At 40.9% G+C, this 14968-nt stretch overlaps 1 protein-coding gene across 2 annotated transcripts in view; it reads left to right on the top strand.

The window, feature by feature from the left end:
• LDAH (lipid droplet associated hydrolase) overlaps nucleotides 1-14968 on the top strand; it is a 110378-nt gene that overhangs the window by 34203 nt on the left and 61207 nt on the right. For both annotated transcript variants that reach the window (XM_059835341.1, XM_059835340.1), the window contains one exon: nucleotides 9171-9340. In XM_059835341.1, the coding sequence (XP_059691324.1) occupies nucleotides 9171-9340 (170 nt within the window). The remainder of the gene's footprint in view (nucleotides 1-9170; nucleotides 9341-14968) is intronic.

Genomic DNA, 14968 nt, shown 5'->3' with positions numbered 1-14968 from the left:
GGGAAAAAATGCCTAGATAAAAGCCTAACTTATGGTAAAGTAAGGGCATTCTGTTGTTTTCTTTAGTTACTTGTCTGATAGAAGGTATTCTGCAAAGTAAAATGGTGTGCTGAGTGGGATATCTTGTGAGTTGGAATGACCTTACTCGAGTTTTACAACCAACTCAGCTACATGAGCATGGTGTTACAGCTCTTTTTCTTCAAAATCACAGAATCACAGAATCATTAAGGTTGGAAAAGACCTGCAAGATCATCAAGTCCAACCATCAACCCAACCCCACCACGCCCACTAAACCATGTCCTGAAGTGCCATGTCTACATGTTTTCTGAACACCTCCAGTGATGGTGACTCCACCACCTCCCGGGGCAGCCTGTTCCAATGTTTGACCACTCTCTCAGTAAAGAAATTTTTCCTAATATTCAGACTAAACCTCCCCTGGCACAACTTGAGGCCATCTCCTCTCGTTCTGTCACTAGTTACATGGGAGAAGAGACTAACACCTACCTCACCACAACCCCCTTTCAGATAATTGTAGAGAGCGATAAGGTCTCCCCTCAGCTTCCTCTTCTCCAGACTGAACAACTCCATAAATAAATAATTAGGGCTGCTGGAAAGCGGTCCTTAATAGTCCAAGTAGTGTGCTGCCATCAAAGGTGCAGCCTAGAATTGAAAAAAGTATGAGATTAAAAAAGTCACAATGAGTTTTATACTTATTCCTATATCAAGATACATCTTGCATAGCAGTCAGCCTCAGCAGTCCCTTGCAGTTTTGTTTGTGTGGGCAAGTGAAGAAGGGAATTCACACTTGGCTTCAGATTGTCCAGAAAACACAAAACGTAACATGAACAATGAGCTTCCCATAGGCTCAGACCTCTCTGGTTTTGCTCCTTGAGGTGACTTCACAGTGGAAATATAGATCTGCTCCCGTACAGTGATGGTTCTCTAACCTCTACCCTGCCAGGGTTTTTTTTCTTTTACTTTTCTCTTTTTTTTAAATATCATATTGAAAATACGTATAAATTGCACTTCCTGTAGTTATTCAGCTTACTGACTGTAAAATACAGTCATTCAAATACAGAAGAATTTTCCATCTATGTTATGTAAAACACCCATATTAGATTTGCTTTATGCATATTAAAGTGATTCTGGAGGCATAGATTGGTGTAGAACTGCATGATAAAACACTTTTTAATGGCATTTGCCTTGCCAAAATTGGAGACAACCAACAAAATTCTACTTCAAAGTTTGTACTGTTGTCTCATCATACCTTGGTAATAGTTACTCTAATCAGTTAGAGGGAAGCAAAACTGGGAATGCAAAATAAAAAGCAGACTCTCACAGATATCTTAATTTAATAAGTTCAGTGTGCTCCTGTATGCTTTTAATAAAAATTTGGGGTTTAGTATTTGTCAGGTTTATTAGTTCATTCTGTCAGACTATGCTTCTACTAATTTAATTATGATACAGCTTCCTTTGAAAAACAGATTAGGTGTTAAACAAGTGTCCCAGCAATAGGTGTGTACATAGCAAAGGAAATCAGTAGTTCAATTTGTAAATTAAGGTCTCATTATTTTTTTAATAAAGAAAATAATGCATACAACCACTTCAGTATCTTGAGTAAATGGTAATTTATTTGTGGAGGATACCTTTACAAAAAGTAATTATTCCAATAAACACTAATGAGTGGTGTGTTTATCTTAAAAGTTGCATGAACAGTTCCTGAGGCTACTAGGGCCAGATTAAGGTCTAAGGGTTAATCTAAAACACAATGCTTTAAGACCTGGTTCCTGGCGTCAGGAGGAGTTCTTCAGTATTTATTGAACATTCTTTCACGGTTTCCATCCCATTTCGTTGGCATTTTATCGCTTGCTGATACAAATTACCCAGGGTTCAATAATCAAATGAAAGATAGAGTGAAGCATTCAGGCTTTAAGCAATATATCTTTAGGAGATGTATTTTCTAACACGTTTGCCCATACTAGACCCACAAACCTGAAAGCTGAGTTTTTAAGCTTACGTTCTATTTAAACATTTTCAGATGGCATCATTCAATTGTAAAGGATTACTGTGTTTTCCTGTAAGAACAAAAACAGTCAAATGATTTATTTAATTTTCAGAACTAGATTTCTGACTATGCACACCAGCTTTAACAGATAACAGGTACTTTACTTGTAAGTAATTTAGTCATGGGGTTGCTTTCTGCCTGTCACTGTATGAAGGCAAAGATTAAACTTTCCACAGGTTGCTTCATCTAAACAGTAGTTACTCACTCACAACTGCTGCTTCTCCCACCAGCATTTGTATGTATTTGCAATGGAAAAAGGAGGTGGGGCATAAACTCTAAAACACTTGGCCCTGTGTGTTGGTTGCAGTAATGGTATTTGGTGCAGATGCAGTGGACTTAACATGACCCTGAGCTAGCTCTCCTGAACTATTTGGTTGTCCATACTTGATGCTTTGTGCCTTCCCTTTTCATGTGCTTTGATATCATCACTGTCCATTCAGCATCTTCTGCCTCTTTGCTTTTCTTCCTCTCTATACTTTCCTGTGATGTTACTGCATTTTCATGTGTTTAAACATGTTTTTTCTCCTCACTGTTAACATAAAGCAGTATGGTGGTGTGTCATGTGGCTGAAATGAGCAACATCCTCAGAGGAAGCGGTGAATCTTTTTCCAGTCCCCTGGTTCAGTCTCCAGATACTTACTTGTCCTTTTCCTGTAAAAGGCCCGGTTCTGAAAATTCTTGACCAGGAGAGTTCATATGGTAGGTTTCTTAGAGTTTGTCCTTAGATATCCTGGTACAACCTCCTAGAGTAAATGACCCAGGGAAGAAGAAGATACAGTGCAGGTAGGGCAGTGGTTTTTACCTCGCTTTCCTTCATGGCATATAATTACACCTTTTCACACAGTCCCTTACTTGTTCATGAGTAATTTGGAGGCCTCTGTATGAGCAGGTCCTGGGACAGACCTTAAAGTCACTCCATGACAAGTGGACCAGTGTCCAGATGTACTCAGCTCAAATGTTCAGTCACCAGCTGTGACCAGGGTAGTTGGACCAGAAGCAGTTAATGACCTGCTATGCCACCAGGACACTCAGAAGTCTATGGGGCCTGATGGCATCCACCCAAGAGTACTGAAGGAGCTGGCAGAGGAGCTTGCCAAGATGCTCTCCATCATTTATCAACAGTCCTGGTTAACGGGGGAGGTCCTGGACGACTGGAGGCTTGCCAACATGACGCCCCTCTCCAAGAAGGACCGGAAGGAGGATCCAGGGAACTACAGGCCTGTCAGCCTGACCTCGGTGCCGGGGAAGATTGTGGAGAGGTTGATCCTGAGGGCGCTCACGGGGCACGTGCAGGACAACTAAGGGATCAGGCCCAGCCAGCACGGGTTCAGGAAGGGCAGGTCCTGCTTGACCAACCTGATCTCCTTCTATGACCAGGTGACCCGCCTAGTGGAGGAGGGAAAGGCTGTGGATGTTGTCTGCCTGGACTTCAGCAAAGCCTTTGACACTGTCTCCCACAGTATTCTCCTGGAGAAGGTGGCGACTTGTGGCTTAGACAGGTGCACTCTTCGCTGGGTAAAAAACTGGCTGGATGGCCGAGCCCAGAGAGTCGTGGTGAATGGAGTGACATCCAGTTGGCGGCCGGTCACAAGTGGAGTCCCCCAGGGCTCAGTTTTGGGACTGGTCTTGTTTAACATCTTTATCAATGATCTGGATGAGGGGATTGACTGCTCCCTCAGCAAGGTTGCAGACAACACCAAGTTGGGCGTCTGTGTTGATCTGCTCAAGGATAGGAAGACTCTGCAGAGGGATCTGGACAGGCTGGATGGATGGGCTGAGGGCAATTGTGTGAGGTTCAACAAGGCCAAGTGCCGGGTCCTGCACTTGGGTCACAACAACCCCATGCAACGCTACAGGCTTGGGGACGAGTGGCTGGAAAGCTGCCCCACAGAAAAGGACCTGGGGGTGTTGGTCGACAGCCGGCTGAAGATGAGCCAGCAGTGTGCCCGGGTGGCCAAGAAGGCCAACGGCATCCTGGCCTGTATCAGAAATGGTGTGGCCAGCAGGAGCAGGGAGGTGATCGTGCCCCTGTACTTGGCTCTGGTGAGGCCGCACCTCAAATCCTGTGTTCAGTTTTGGGCCCCTCACTACAAGAAGGACATTGAGGTGCTGGAGGGTGTCCAGAGAAGGGCGACGAAGCTGGTGAGGGGTCTGGAGCACAAGTCTGATGAGGAGCGGCTGAGGGAGCTGGGGTTGTTCAGTCTGGAGAAGAGGAGGCTGAGGGGAGACCTCATCGCTCTCTACAATTACCTGAAAGGGGGTTGCAGAGAGGTGGGTGTTGGTCTCTTCTCCCAAGTGACTAGCGACAGGACAAGAGGAAATGGCCTCAAGTTGTGCCAGGGGAGGTTCAGGCTGGATATTAGGAAAAATTTCTTTATTGAAAGAGTGGTGAAACACTGGAACAGGCTGCCCAGGGAAGTGGTGGAGTCACCATCCCTGGAGGTGTTCAAGGAACATGTGGACGAGGCATTGTGGGACATGGTTTAATGGGCATGGTGGTGTTAGTTGATGGTTGGACTTGATGATCTCACAGGTCTTTTCCAACCTTAGTGATTCGGTGAGTTTGGTTGCGCAAGCATTCCCTTGTGAAACTAGGGAAATACAAAGGCATGCAGAAATTATATGCACAAATTTGAGGGTAGTGTTGGAAAATCTGACCTCCAGTATCTTTTTGAATAATCCAGTAAAAAGGAGTCTGTGATTTTTGGAGACTTTTTTATGAAAGGCTAAATTTTATGAATCTCCAGTCTAAAGTCTGCTTGTATAACTGATACGCTTTTTTTTTCCTGCCTAAGAATTTCCCTTGCATACACAGCAGAAAAACAAACAAACACAATTCTCTGTTATTTCCCTGAAAACCAAAGTCCTCTTTCCTAGCAAGATTAACTTGTCGGCTACTCTTGGAGCAAACACTTCATTTTAATCTATCATTGTTTTCTGACTGCGGGTTTAGCAGAGGTCAGAAAAAGAGATTCATTAAAGATGGCGCATTTGTTTTTCCGAAAGCACATCAGAAAATTAATGCTTTGCCAAAGAACATAAAAAAATACAATATTTCTTTTAATACACTAAATAAAGTCTTAAAATCACATGCCTTGGCCCAGATGGGTGTTTGCAGCATAAGGTACAAGTTGTATAATTTCTGCTATCTGAAAACTGCTTAAATGAGCTCTTCTTCAGCCATGCCATTTATTCTACACCTGAGGTGAAGTAACTCTGGTCCCTTCTCTGATGCAGAGCCATCGGAGAGCTGACTGCCAATGTGTTTGTGCAAGTCTGTTTGCTTATATAAAGAACCCATTTAAGCTTCTCCACCCAAGAAATTCATGTTGATTTTGGATAATCCCTGGGTGATTTTATTCTGTAAAATAAATAAATAAATCTTCCAAACCTGTGACGCAGCCCAGCTTTCACATATTTTGGACTATTAGACGCGTAGCATTTCTGTTGGGGAAACATGAACTGACATGAGACATGGGCAATTTTACATTTGTCCGGAAGAAAAATAGGATGCGTACTTCAATATAGGGTTATGTGACGCTGGAGTTTCCCCTGACAAGAGTGCAGGGTCAGTCTGTGATGAGGAGAGTTTTGCATGTGGATCTCCAGACCCCACACTGCCCGCTCATCCTCCAGTGTGGCTTCTCTAGGAGTAGTGCCAACGTGATTTGGTTTGGCAACAAACCAGTAGTTTGGGAGAAAAGGAAAAGTTGTATTAAACAGCTGAAACAAGTCTCTGGGGTCAGCATCGGCTGTCAGGACTCACTGTCAGTCTTAGAGGGATCATATGTGTATGTGGCCAGTAGACGTGGGAGCATCCTTGCTCTGAGTGGTGCTGAGCAGGGCTGCGCTGAGAATGCTTTGGCTAAGTGCAGTAGAACAGGTCTCTGTGATCATCATCAATCATAACTAACCCATCTGATTAAAAATCACTTCTGCAAGCTCTGCTCTGCTCTCCCCTGCTCCCTTAACAAAGCACTAATGCACAGGCTTGAGTTGGGTATGCTGAAGTCCTAAACTCAAGTCCGGGCAAATGAGGAAAAAGCCCTTATTTTTACTCTACTCTTAATCCCCACCTGTATGATGCATGTCATCCCTCGGAGTTGTTGCTTTGGCAACAAAAGTGGTTCTGAATAGGCACATCTCTGCTAAAATCTGTAATAGCTGTAAATTTTGCCCTGAATCTCTACGCTGATATTTATTAGGTAACAAAATACTAAAGTAGATGTCTGATGTCTTAAATAACTGAAATAATTAACTGTATTTGTCTAACAGTTATCTGTGTTAGCCCAATATAACATAGATATGTTAATCTATTATTATGTTAATAACATAATAATTAACATAGTTAAGCCCAAGCCTTAACTTGCGCTAGACTGTCTTTGCTGTATTGTTTATTAATTGCATTGCAGCAATGTTCAGCATCTCTTGTAGTAAATATTGAATTTATGTAGTGAAAAGCAGCCGTTAACCTCATGAGATAGAACAATATAAATAAAAATTTGTTTTGTTCCTGCTTGGTTTCTGAGGTCTTGTGAACCATGAGAAGTTCTCTAGAAGATTTATACACCTACTTTACCTCCTTTTCCCTTGCTCTAACCTGGAAATAAGCTGAAATTCTTTTAAAATAACTTATTTTCAAGAACTAAAGCTATGAATGGAATGCCAAACATTGAAAGACATGCTGATAAATCACTGGAGATGGCAGTGCCTGAGTAAAACAGTATGGAAATGAAAGCAAATGTTTACAAGGGAAAATTGACCTGCTCAACCCAACACACGGTAACATACATATACTCAAAATAACATACTCTTCACTTGTTGCTGTATCCAGAGGGCCATCATACTTTTAGTATTCTGTGGTTTATGTGTGTTATATATACCCTTAATTAGATTTGAGATGTAGACAGCCTACTCCTGCATGAGGTTATGCTGCTGTGTAAATAAATAAAAAGTAGAAAAGACAGCTTTTGCTAAAAACAGAAACTAAGTTTAAAAACAATGTTTTGGCCTTAGACTTTTATTCAGGGTTTCGGAAAATAGAACAAGCTCTTTGTTTTCCATTACTTGTAGAAAGCCTAATAGGCAAAATATTACTTTTCATCTAATTTTGCATTCCTTGAGTGTGTTTTAGTAAGCCCCTCTTTGATTTAGAGTAAACTACTATAAATTATGCTGGGATATGATCAGTAGCAGTTTTAGTAGCAATATTAGTTAACTGAAGAACTTCTTTCTTATGAAATGTGGTATTTCTGTGGTAATAGTTTAAGCTCAGAAAAAAAGGCATCAGAACACATGCTTTAGCAATTCTTCTTCTTCAAAAGGTTATGTTTCATACAGATGATCAAAAAGGCAATATAGTGCCAGCCCACTTAGGCTACCAATGAATACTATCGCTGTCAACCCCCAGATAACCTCACTACAGTAGCATTAGTAATTTTTAGCATTTGAGGTTACTGACCAATTGCCATCAAATTTACCACATGCATCTTAAAAAACCAATCAGCCTTTATAATTTGATGAGCTATGTTCACAGACAGAGGCAGAAAGACTTCTGTTATCACTTTCTCCAAGCAGGCACAAACCCAACTACATCTGAAATGGATCTATGCTGCTAGCTACTTTTTGCTTACAGCAGTTTTTCAGTGCCTTTCAGTTTCTTTTGTGTATGTATCTTTACAGTGTCTCTGCCTGACGGATACTTTCTTCCACATCTATTTTTCACATAGGGAGATGATGCAGAGGACATCAAAAGAAACCAAGTGGGAAGTTAAACACCTAATACTTGGTGGGCTGGTTAGGGATGTGTCTGTGCTACCTCTGTTAGCTGCCTCTGAGTTGTTAGAGGTGGGTGGCTTTTGCCAGGTACCTATATGCTGTCTGTAGGCCCGTCGCTCAGTAATGAGCCAGTCCCCATCATGTGTCTGAACCTTGCTACAAGGAGATTCGGCTTATTCCAGACTAAAGCTGCATTGCAAGTCAGCATGTAAGGAGTGTAAAAGATCAGGGGTTTAAACTGGAGTATGAAATTGAGCCCTGAGATAATAGCATGGATTTAAGAGATTAAGTGATGTTGGTACCAGTACATCTCTTTCAGATAAGCTATAGGCTTACATTCCTTCATGTTTTCTGCCTCTTTTCTTTCATTCTTTTTTTCAGTATTTCTTCTTACAGTCTTTTCCATCCAGTAGTCCAGCTTAAATTGGAGTGGTGTATCCTTAATGTAACTTTCAGTTTAGTGGGTAGAGCACTTTCCTAGCAGATGAAAGAGCTGTGAACCCCCTTAGATTGGGGAACTTGAGAGCCATGTCACCCACCTCATGAGCAGGAGTTAAAGATGCCCAAGTTGCTGTAAGTTGTTACAGGCACCAGATCATCCTTGTCTTGTTGACTGGTCAGGAAGCAAGTAGCGAAGTCCTCATCATAAGCGATTGCCCAAGCTCCTTTAGGAGGTCCCTGACAAAACAGGAATGAAATTGCACAATAACCTAGAACCATGAAGCTCTGAATTGATCTTCCTTCTTGTAGCTGGATTGACAATGATAAGAACCTGCCTAAACAGGGGTAGTTTATGTAAGTGCTAGTGCTCCATGTTGACACATATGCATTTCGTATTTTTCGTCCTTCCATGGGACTTTTATGTGCATCTTTACTTTAAGACAGGAGATTTTGGATATCTGAAGGTCCTCAGTGCGTAAATACATAGATGATATTTTGACTTGAGTGAAGGGACTCTTTTTCCTGGCCAATATTGCTATTGTAGGTCCTGATGTCTCAGTGTAAAGTTGGATTGATTTAAACTGATCCATTGCCTTGAGTTTGGTCTTATACTGAATGAAGGGGAACACAAAGCTAGATGATGTGCCATCAATTCCATGTGTTTCTGTATCCCTGTTCCCCAGTTACACATCCTGTACATGTGATTCATCAGTCTACATTTACCAGTGGTGGTAACTTAAAATCAATTTTTTAAGTTTGGGGTTTGTTGGGTCTTTTTTAATTAAAAAGTTTAATTATTTCAGAGTTTTCCAAAGAAGTGGAAAAAAATGAGATACTTGAAATTTCTGTTATTAAAAGAAAGGACTTCTTTTCTTTTATGTTTCAGACACAGATATTAAGGAGCTAGAGGATGTTTTTGGACTTAACGGACAAGTAGAGCATAAGCTGAACTTCCTCAAAAAGAATGTATCGAAAGATATAAAGCTGGTACTGATTGCTCATTCTATTGGTTGCTACATCACACTGGAGATGATGAAGCGAGCATCAGAACTTCAGGTACATTAACCTTGTAGAATGGGAGTGATATTATTAGCAAAGCAGTACACATGCTTAGGCTATGGGTAATGTCATGTCTTTCCTGTGGAAGCTCTATTCTGCTATACACAAACTTTCAACTAAAATGAAATAAAAACATTAATGACTAATGCTAATAACATATAATAAAGTAGTTTGATGGAAAATTAAGTTCTGACTGAATTTGGACCTTTAAATACACTTGTAATATAAATGATTAATAATGTTGATAAATATATTTAGGACTTTCTTGTTGTCCTCTCATCTTTAAATAATTTGTAAACAGATCACTAGATATTTGGCAATTACATTATGTTACTACACCAAAAGTTAAGACTGGTTATGATTTTAATAGCAGTTTCTTATCTCAAGGCAAGCAGATTGCTGGCTATACTTGGTGAAAAGAACAGTAATATAAATTGTGATGAGTACTACAGTGAAGGAGGTTTTTTTTAAATTTAATACATATGCATATATCATTGCTTCTGCAACTCCGTCTTGGTTTGTGTAACTCGATGAGAGTGGGAGGTGTTACTGCATGTTCTTCTGTATCTGAACATTTTTCTTAGTCACTGTGAAACAATAAGAAGGCTGAGGCAGGACCATGTCCTTGCAGGTCTGGAAATGGCAAGCTGTTAGTGCTCAGTAATAACTCACTCTACTAGCGGATGATGAATGAATACTGAATTTTTATTCTTAAATATTCACTCTTGCTAAATCATTGCCTCTTCCTTTACATTATAAAATCTTCAGTGGAAGGAAGTGCAGTGTTAGCGTAAAATTTGTGTTTAATATATGCATGAGTAGATTCTTCCACTTCTTCATAACCATTTCCACTGCATGTCTAACTTTTTTTTTTCCTTTAAAGGAAACAGCAACTAAAAATGTGAAACATGAGGTTAACCTGATATATTTCCACAGGCATGTTTCACTTTGTGATTATAAACAAGGGCATTTTTTCTGAGAGAGCTTTTATTGCTGTTTTATCTTTTCAAGAGGGAGTGTTTTAGAGAATATCATCTGCAGTAATTTGTCCAAAAATATCAACTTTTTTTGGTGAACATCTGTACAGTCTTTTATTACGCAAATGATTTAATCTGGTTTCAATTAAACCATGAATTGTTGAGTAGTTTTTTTACACCTGGCTCACTGGATACTGGCAGCATGCTATTCATCAATGTTTGGAAACGTAGGTATCTTTGGGACACTCCTAGACTGCATGGTGCACTGTGTGCATGAAGTTAATATGTGACAAGCTACATTTAAGATGCGTTTAACAATAGAAAATATTTGTGTAAGCCAGAGTGTTGTGCAACCTTTGTCCCTTTGCCAAAAATAAGTTAACTGTTAGCTTTTATAACATATGAAGTGTGATAATAAGAAACTTGTGTTTCCATCTCTCCCTTTATTTTTACTGGAATACTTGATTCCCACAAGATTTTGAGCACATATGTGTATTTTAGTAGCTAGATCATTTGATTTTATTTTTTGTAGTTCTTATGTGATATTCTTTTATTATATGAGTTTTGGTTTTACTCTTAAATTCTCTGCTTTAAGAGCCTTTGATTGCTTCCAGTTTATTATTCTGAGCTAGAGGTTAATGTGTTGTATTTATTGTTCAAATAATTCAGTAAACGTTTCTATTTGGAGCGTATGTTTAGCAGATTTGATTTGTGTTACCCAATTTAAAGCCCTTTCATAATCTAACCAGATACAGACTAGATTGTCCCTCTCTTGTACAATGATGAGGGAACCTGATGAACTTGAGCTAGCATGCATGAAAAGGAGAAAGTACTATCTCCTTATCTCTCCTTGGTTGCTCTTCAGCTGTCGGTTTTGAGTGCTGCTAATTTCTTGGGCCCTTGTGCTCTGCAAATTAATGGGGTACTGTGGGGTTTTTTCTTAAACTTCTGTGAAATGTGCTTTTTTATTTCATTAAAAGAGAAATGAAACGGGAATTGCCAGTTTACCCCAGGATAAATTCGGTTTTGGACCCCATCGCTATTTTCCTATTGACTCTCAGGGAGGATTCTGTTAACGGTTTCTTCGGGAGACCCCTTAACACAAACTTAGTCTTAGGTTGATGCCTTTAACTAAGTCTGATTAGTAGAGAAGGGCCAGACAGGTTATATCCGTACTTGTAACTAAGTGGGGCTACTGCATGGATTTGAGTACTGGGCCAGCTATGCAGTGACGTTTTTGGACTAGTCTTCAAGAGAGTTTTTGGCCCAAAGCAGCCAGCAACTCCCAGACAACACCCTGGCATGGCTCTGGGCTTGGCAGAGGCCCAGGACCATTTCCAGTAGTTAGTTTGGATGCAGATATCCTGGTTTTAGGCAGAGGGAAATTCATCCGTGTGGACACAGACCATCCTATGCCATCCTGTTCCATGGCAGGCCCAGGGAATAGTTCCTGGTCATTCTGTTCGCTGGCACACATGTAACCGTGATACTTCTCAGTTGTCATGGTGGGTATCAAATCTTAACAAGATTTGCCTGTTCATGGGAAGTGGAGCATCCAGAGTTTGTCAGACTGCAAAAAAATTTTGACACTGGGAAGGAAAAATGTAAGTCACTCAGCCTTACTCTGTGCAGATGGAAAAATGCAACAATGTACAGCTTACTTGATACTTGGTCTTAACCTCATAATCTTCTTCGCTCTTCATTCAGCCAGCAGAACTGAAAAATGAAGCTGAGTGGCAAAATTATTTTCTCAGTTGTTGGAGCTTAAGCCTAACTCATAAATATACTACATCCCCCAGGCATTCTCTTCTAAAATACAAATCCTTACTTGGAGGATTTCCTTGTGCTTTGCTGGCAACACTACTGAGTGTTTCCTGAAACACTCCATTTCATCGTTAATTTTATCAAAAGATTGACACATTTCCTTGCTAATGAAATTCAGTCTGTTACAGCATTAGTCTTTCATTTGCAGTGATGCTTTTGAAATGCCAGCACGTTTGTGGTAATAAATTAACACTTCTTAATGAGTGAAGCTATCATACAATGTAAGCATTGCTCTTCCTGTAAAACTCATTGAGGAGGAAGAGTTTAAAACTTCTGAGTATGTATCAGTTTAAGCAAATAAAATTTCTGTGATGTATAAATCAGAACCATGCATTGCTGCTATGTCTCAGTGGTGCCAAAGAATATTGGGTATTGCTAGAACTTGGTCGATTTCATAAATAATACCTAACAAAACATAAGTTGGAATAGTTGTGTATAAAACAAGTTCATACCTTGGAAACCTTGTCACATCATTTCTGTGCACACGTTCATGTGCATCTCCCTTATCTTTCCTTCACTGTGTTCTCTTCCAAACAGAAATCTTTTGGTCTGTACTTTCTTCTGAGAAATCTGATGAGCATAACAAAATGACAAAATATCTTCTATGACAAGGTGACTCTCCTAGTGGATGAAGGAAAGGCTGTGGATATAGTCTACCTAGACGTCAGTAAAGCCTTTGACACCATTTCCCACAGCAATCTCCAGGAGAAACTGACTGCTTATGGCTTGGATGGGTGCACTCTTCACTGGGTAAAAAACTGGCTGGATCCTGAGCCCAAAGGGTTGTGGTGAATGGAGTTAAATCCCGTTGGCAGCCACTCACAAGCGGAGTCCCCCAGGGCTTGGTACTGGGGCCAGTTCTGTTTAATATCTTTATCAGTGATCTGGATGAGGGGATCAAGTGCTCCCTCAGTGAGTTTGCAGACAACACCAAGTTGGGCGGGAGTGTTGATCTGCTTGAGGGTAGGAAGGCTCTACACAGGGATCTGGACAGGCTGGATCGATGGGCCCAGGCCAACTGGATGAGGTTCAACAAGGCCAAGTGCCAGCTCCTGCACTTGGGTCACAACAACCCCATGCAACGCTACAGGCTTGGGGACGAGTGGCTGGAAAGCTGCCCAGCAGAAAAGGACCTGGGGGTGTTGGTCGACAGCCGGCTGAAGATGAGCCAGCAGTGTGCCCAGGTGGCCAAGAAGGCCAACGCCATCCTGGCCTGTATCAGAAAGAGTGTGGCCAGCGGGAGTAGGGAAGTGATTGTCCTCTTATACTCGGCTCTGGTGAGGCCGCACCTCGAATCCTGTGTTCGGTTTTGGGCCCCTCATTACAAGAAGGACATTGAGGTGCTGGAGGGTGTCCAGAGAAGGGCGACGAAGCTGGTGAGGGGTCTGGAGCACAAGTCTGGTGAGGAGCGGCTGAGGGAACTGGGGTTGTTCAGTCTGGAGAAGAGGAGGCTGAGGGGAGACCTCATCGCTCTCTCCAGCTACCTGAAAGGGGGTTGCAGAGAGGTGGGTGTTGGTCTCTTCTCCCAAGTGACCAGCGACAGGACAAGAGGAAATGGCCTCAAGTTGTGCCAGGGGAGGTTCAGGCTGGATATTAGGAAAAATTTCTTTACTGAGAGAGTGGTGAAACACTGGAACAGGCTGCCCAGGGAAGTGGTTGAGTCACCATCCCTGGAGGTATTTAAAAGATGTGTGGATGAGGTACTTAGGGACGTGGTTTAGTGGTGGACTTAGCAGTGTTAGGTTAATGGTTGGACTTCATGATCTTACAGGTCTTTTCAAACCCAAATGATTCTATGATTCTATGAAAATAACATAGTTATTTTCAGTTAACTATTATATAACAGTTAACTATTCCACAATTTTGTACAGTAGCATAACCATATCTTCATGTTTTTTCTTTTGTCTGTATACACATTGCATTCGGGTCTTTCTCTTGAGGAGCTACAACTTGTTCAGGATCTGGTACTGTATGTAGCTTAGAAGGTTTCTGCAGTGTGTCTTATTCTTCATAAATCGGTACTGACTTCCACCCATCAAGAGGCTGTCCACTAAACAAGCTTTCTTGAGTTATGCAAACATTTCTTCATTGCTGCCTATTCTGAATTATTTTATGATGTCTAAAATGTTGGTGCTATTCATTCCCTTTTATAAATAAATATGTCTAACAGGAGGTACTGGGCACTTTTTGTTAACCTTTTGAGTTACTGAAATTGGCTGTATGTCCCTGCTTTTGGTTTTCTGTCTGTTTACCCCGTTTCTAATCCATATAAAAATATTTTTGTCACCCATTATTAGTAATATCAGTGGTCACAGGGATTGAATGACCTCAATGGGAAGCATTTTTTTGGAGCTTTTTGAATATAGTTATTTTAGATGATGCTTCTACATGTGCATGGTAGCTTTATTTCTTTCTTGTTTTTTAAATTTTTCAAAATACTTAGTTAAAAAAGCGGAAGAGCTTTCATCTATGAAACATAATTGTTGTTGCTTCTGATGTTAGAAAAAGACAGAAATATGTTTTATCATTCTTTTTTAAATTTAGCTGCTAATACATTAGTCTTCTGTCATTCCAAATCTTCTGTTGTTGCATTGTTAGTAATGGGGTCTTCTATTGCCCTTGGTGCTCCCCTAAATCACACACACCTTTAGCATGACATATGTAGTCCTGTTTTTGTGGTTTCATACTTGAACGAAAAGGCCACGCTCCATCTGTTGTGAACAGCTTGCTTGGAAACGTTGATGGCCTACAGGTACACAACAGAATGACAGATGTCACGACTGTTAGCTTTTTTTTTTTCTGTTGTCTAGAAATCTGCTTCTTC

This window comes from Gavia stellata, chromosome 2, assembly GCF_030936135.1.
Source record: "Gavia stellata isolate bGavSte3 chromosome 2, bGavSte3.hap2, whole genome shotgun sequence".
Taxonomy (NCBI): domain Eukaryota; kingdom Metazoa; phylum Chordata; class Aves; order Gaviiformes; family Gaviidae; genus Gavia; species Gavia stellata.
This window is presented reverse-complemented; position numbering and strand designations above follow the sequence as displayed.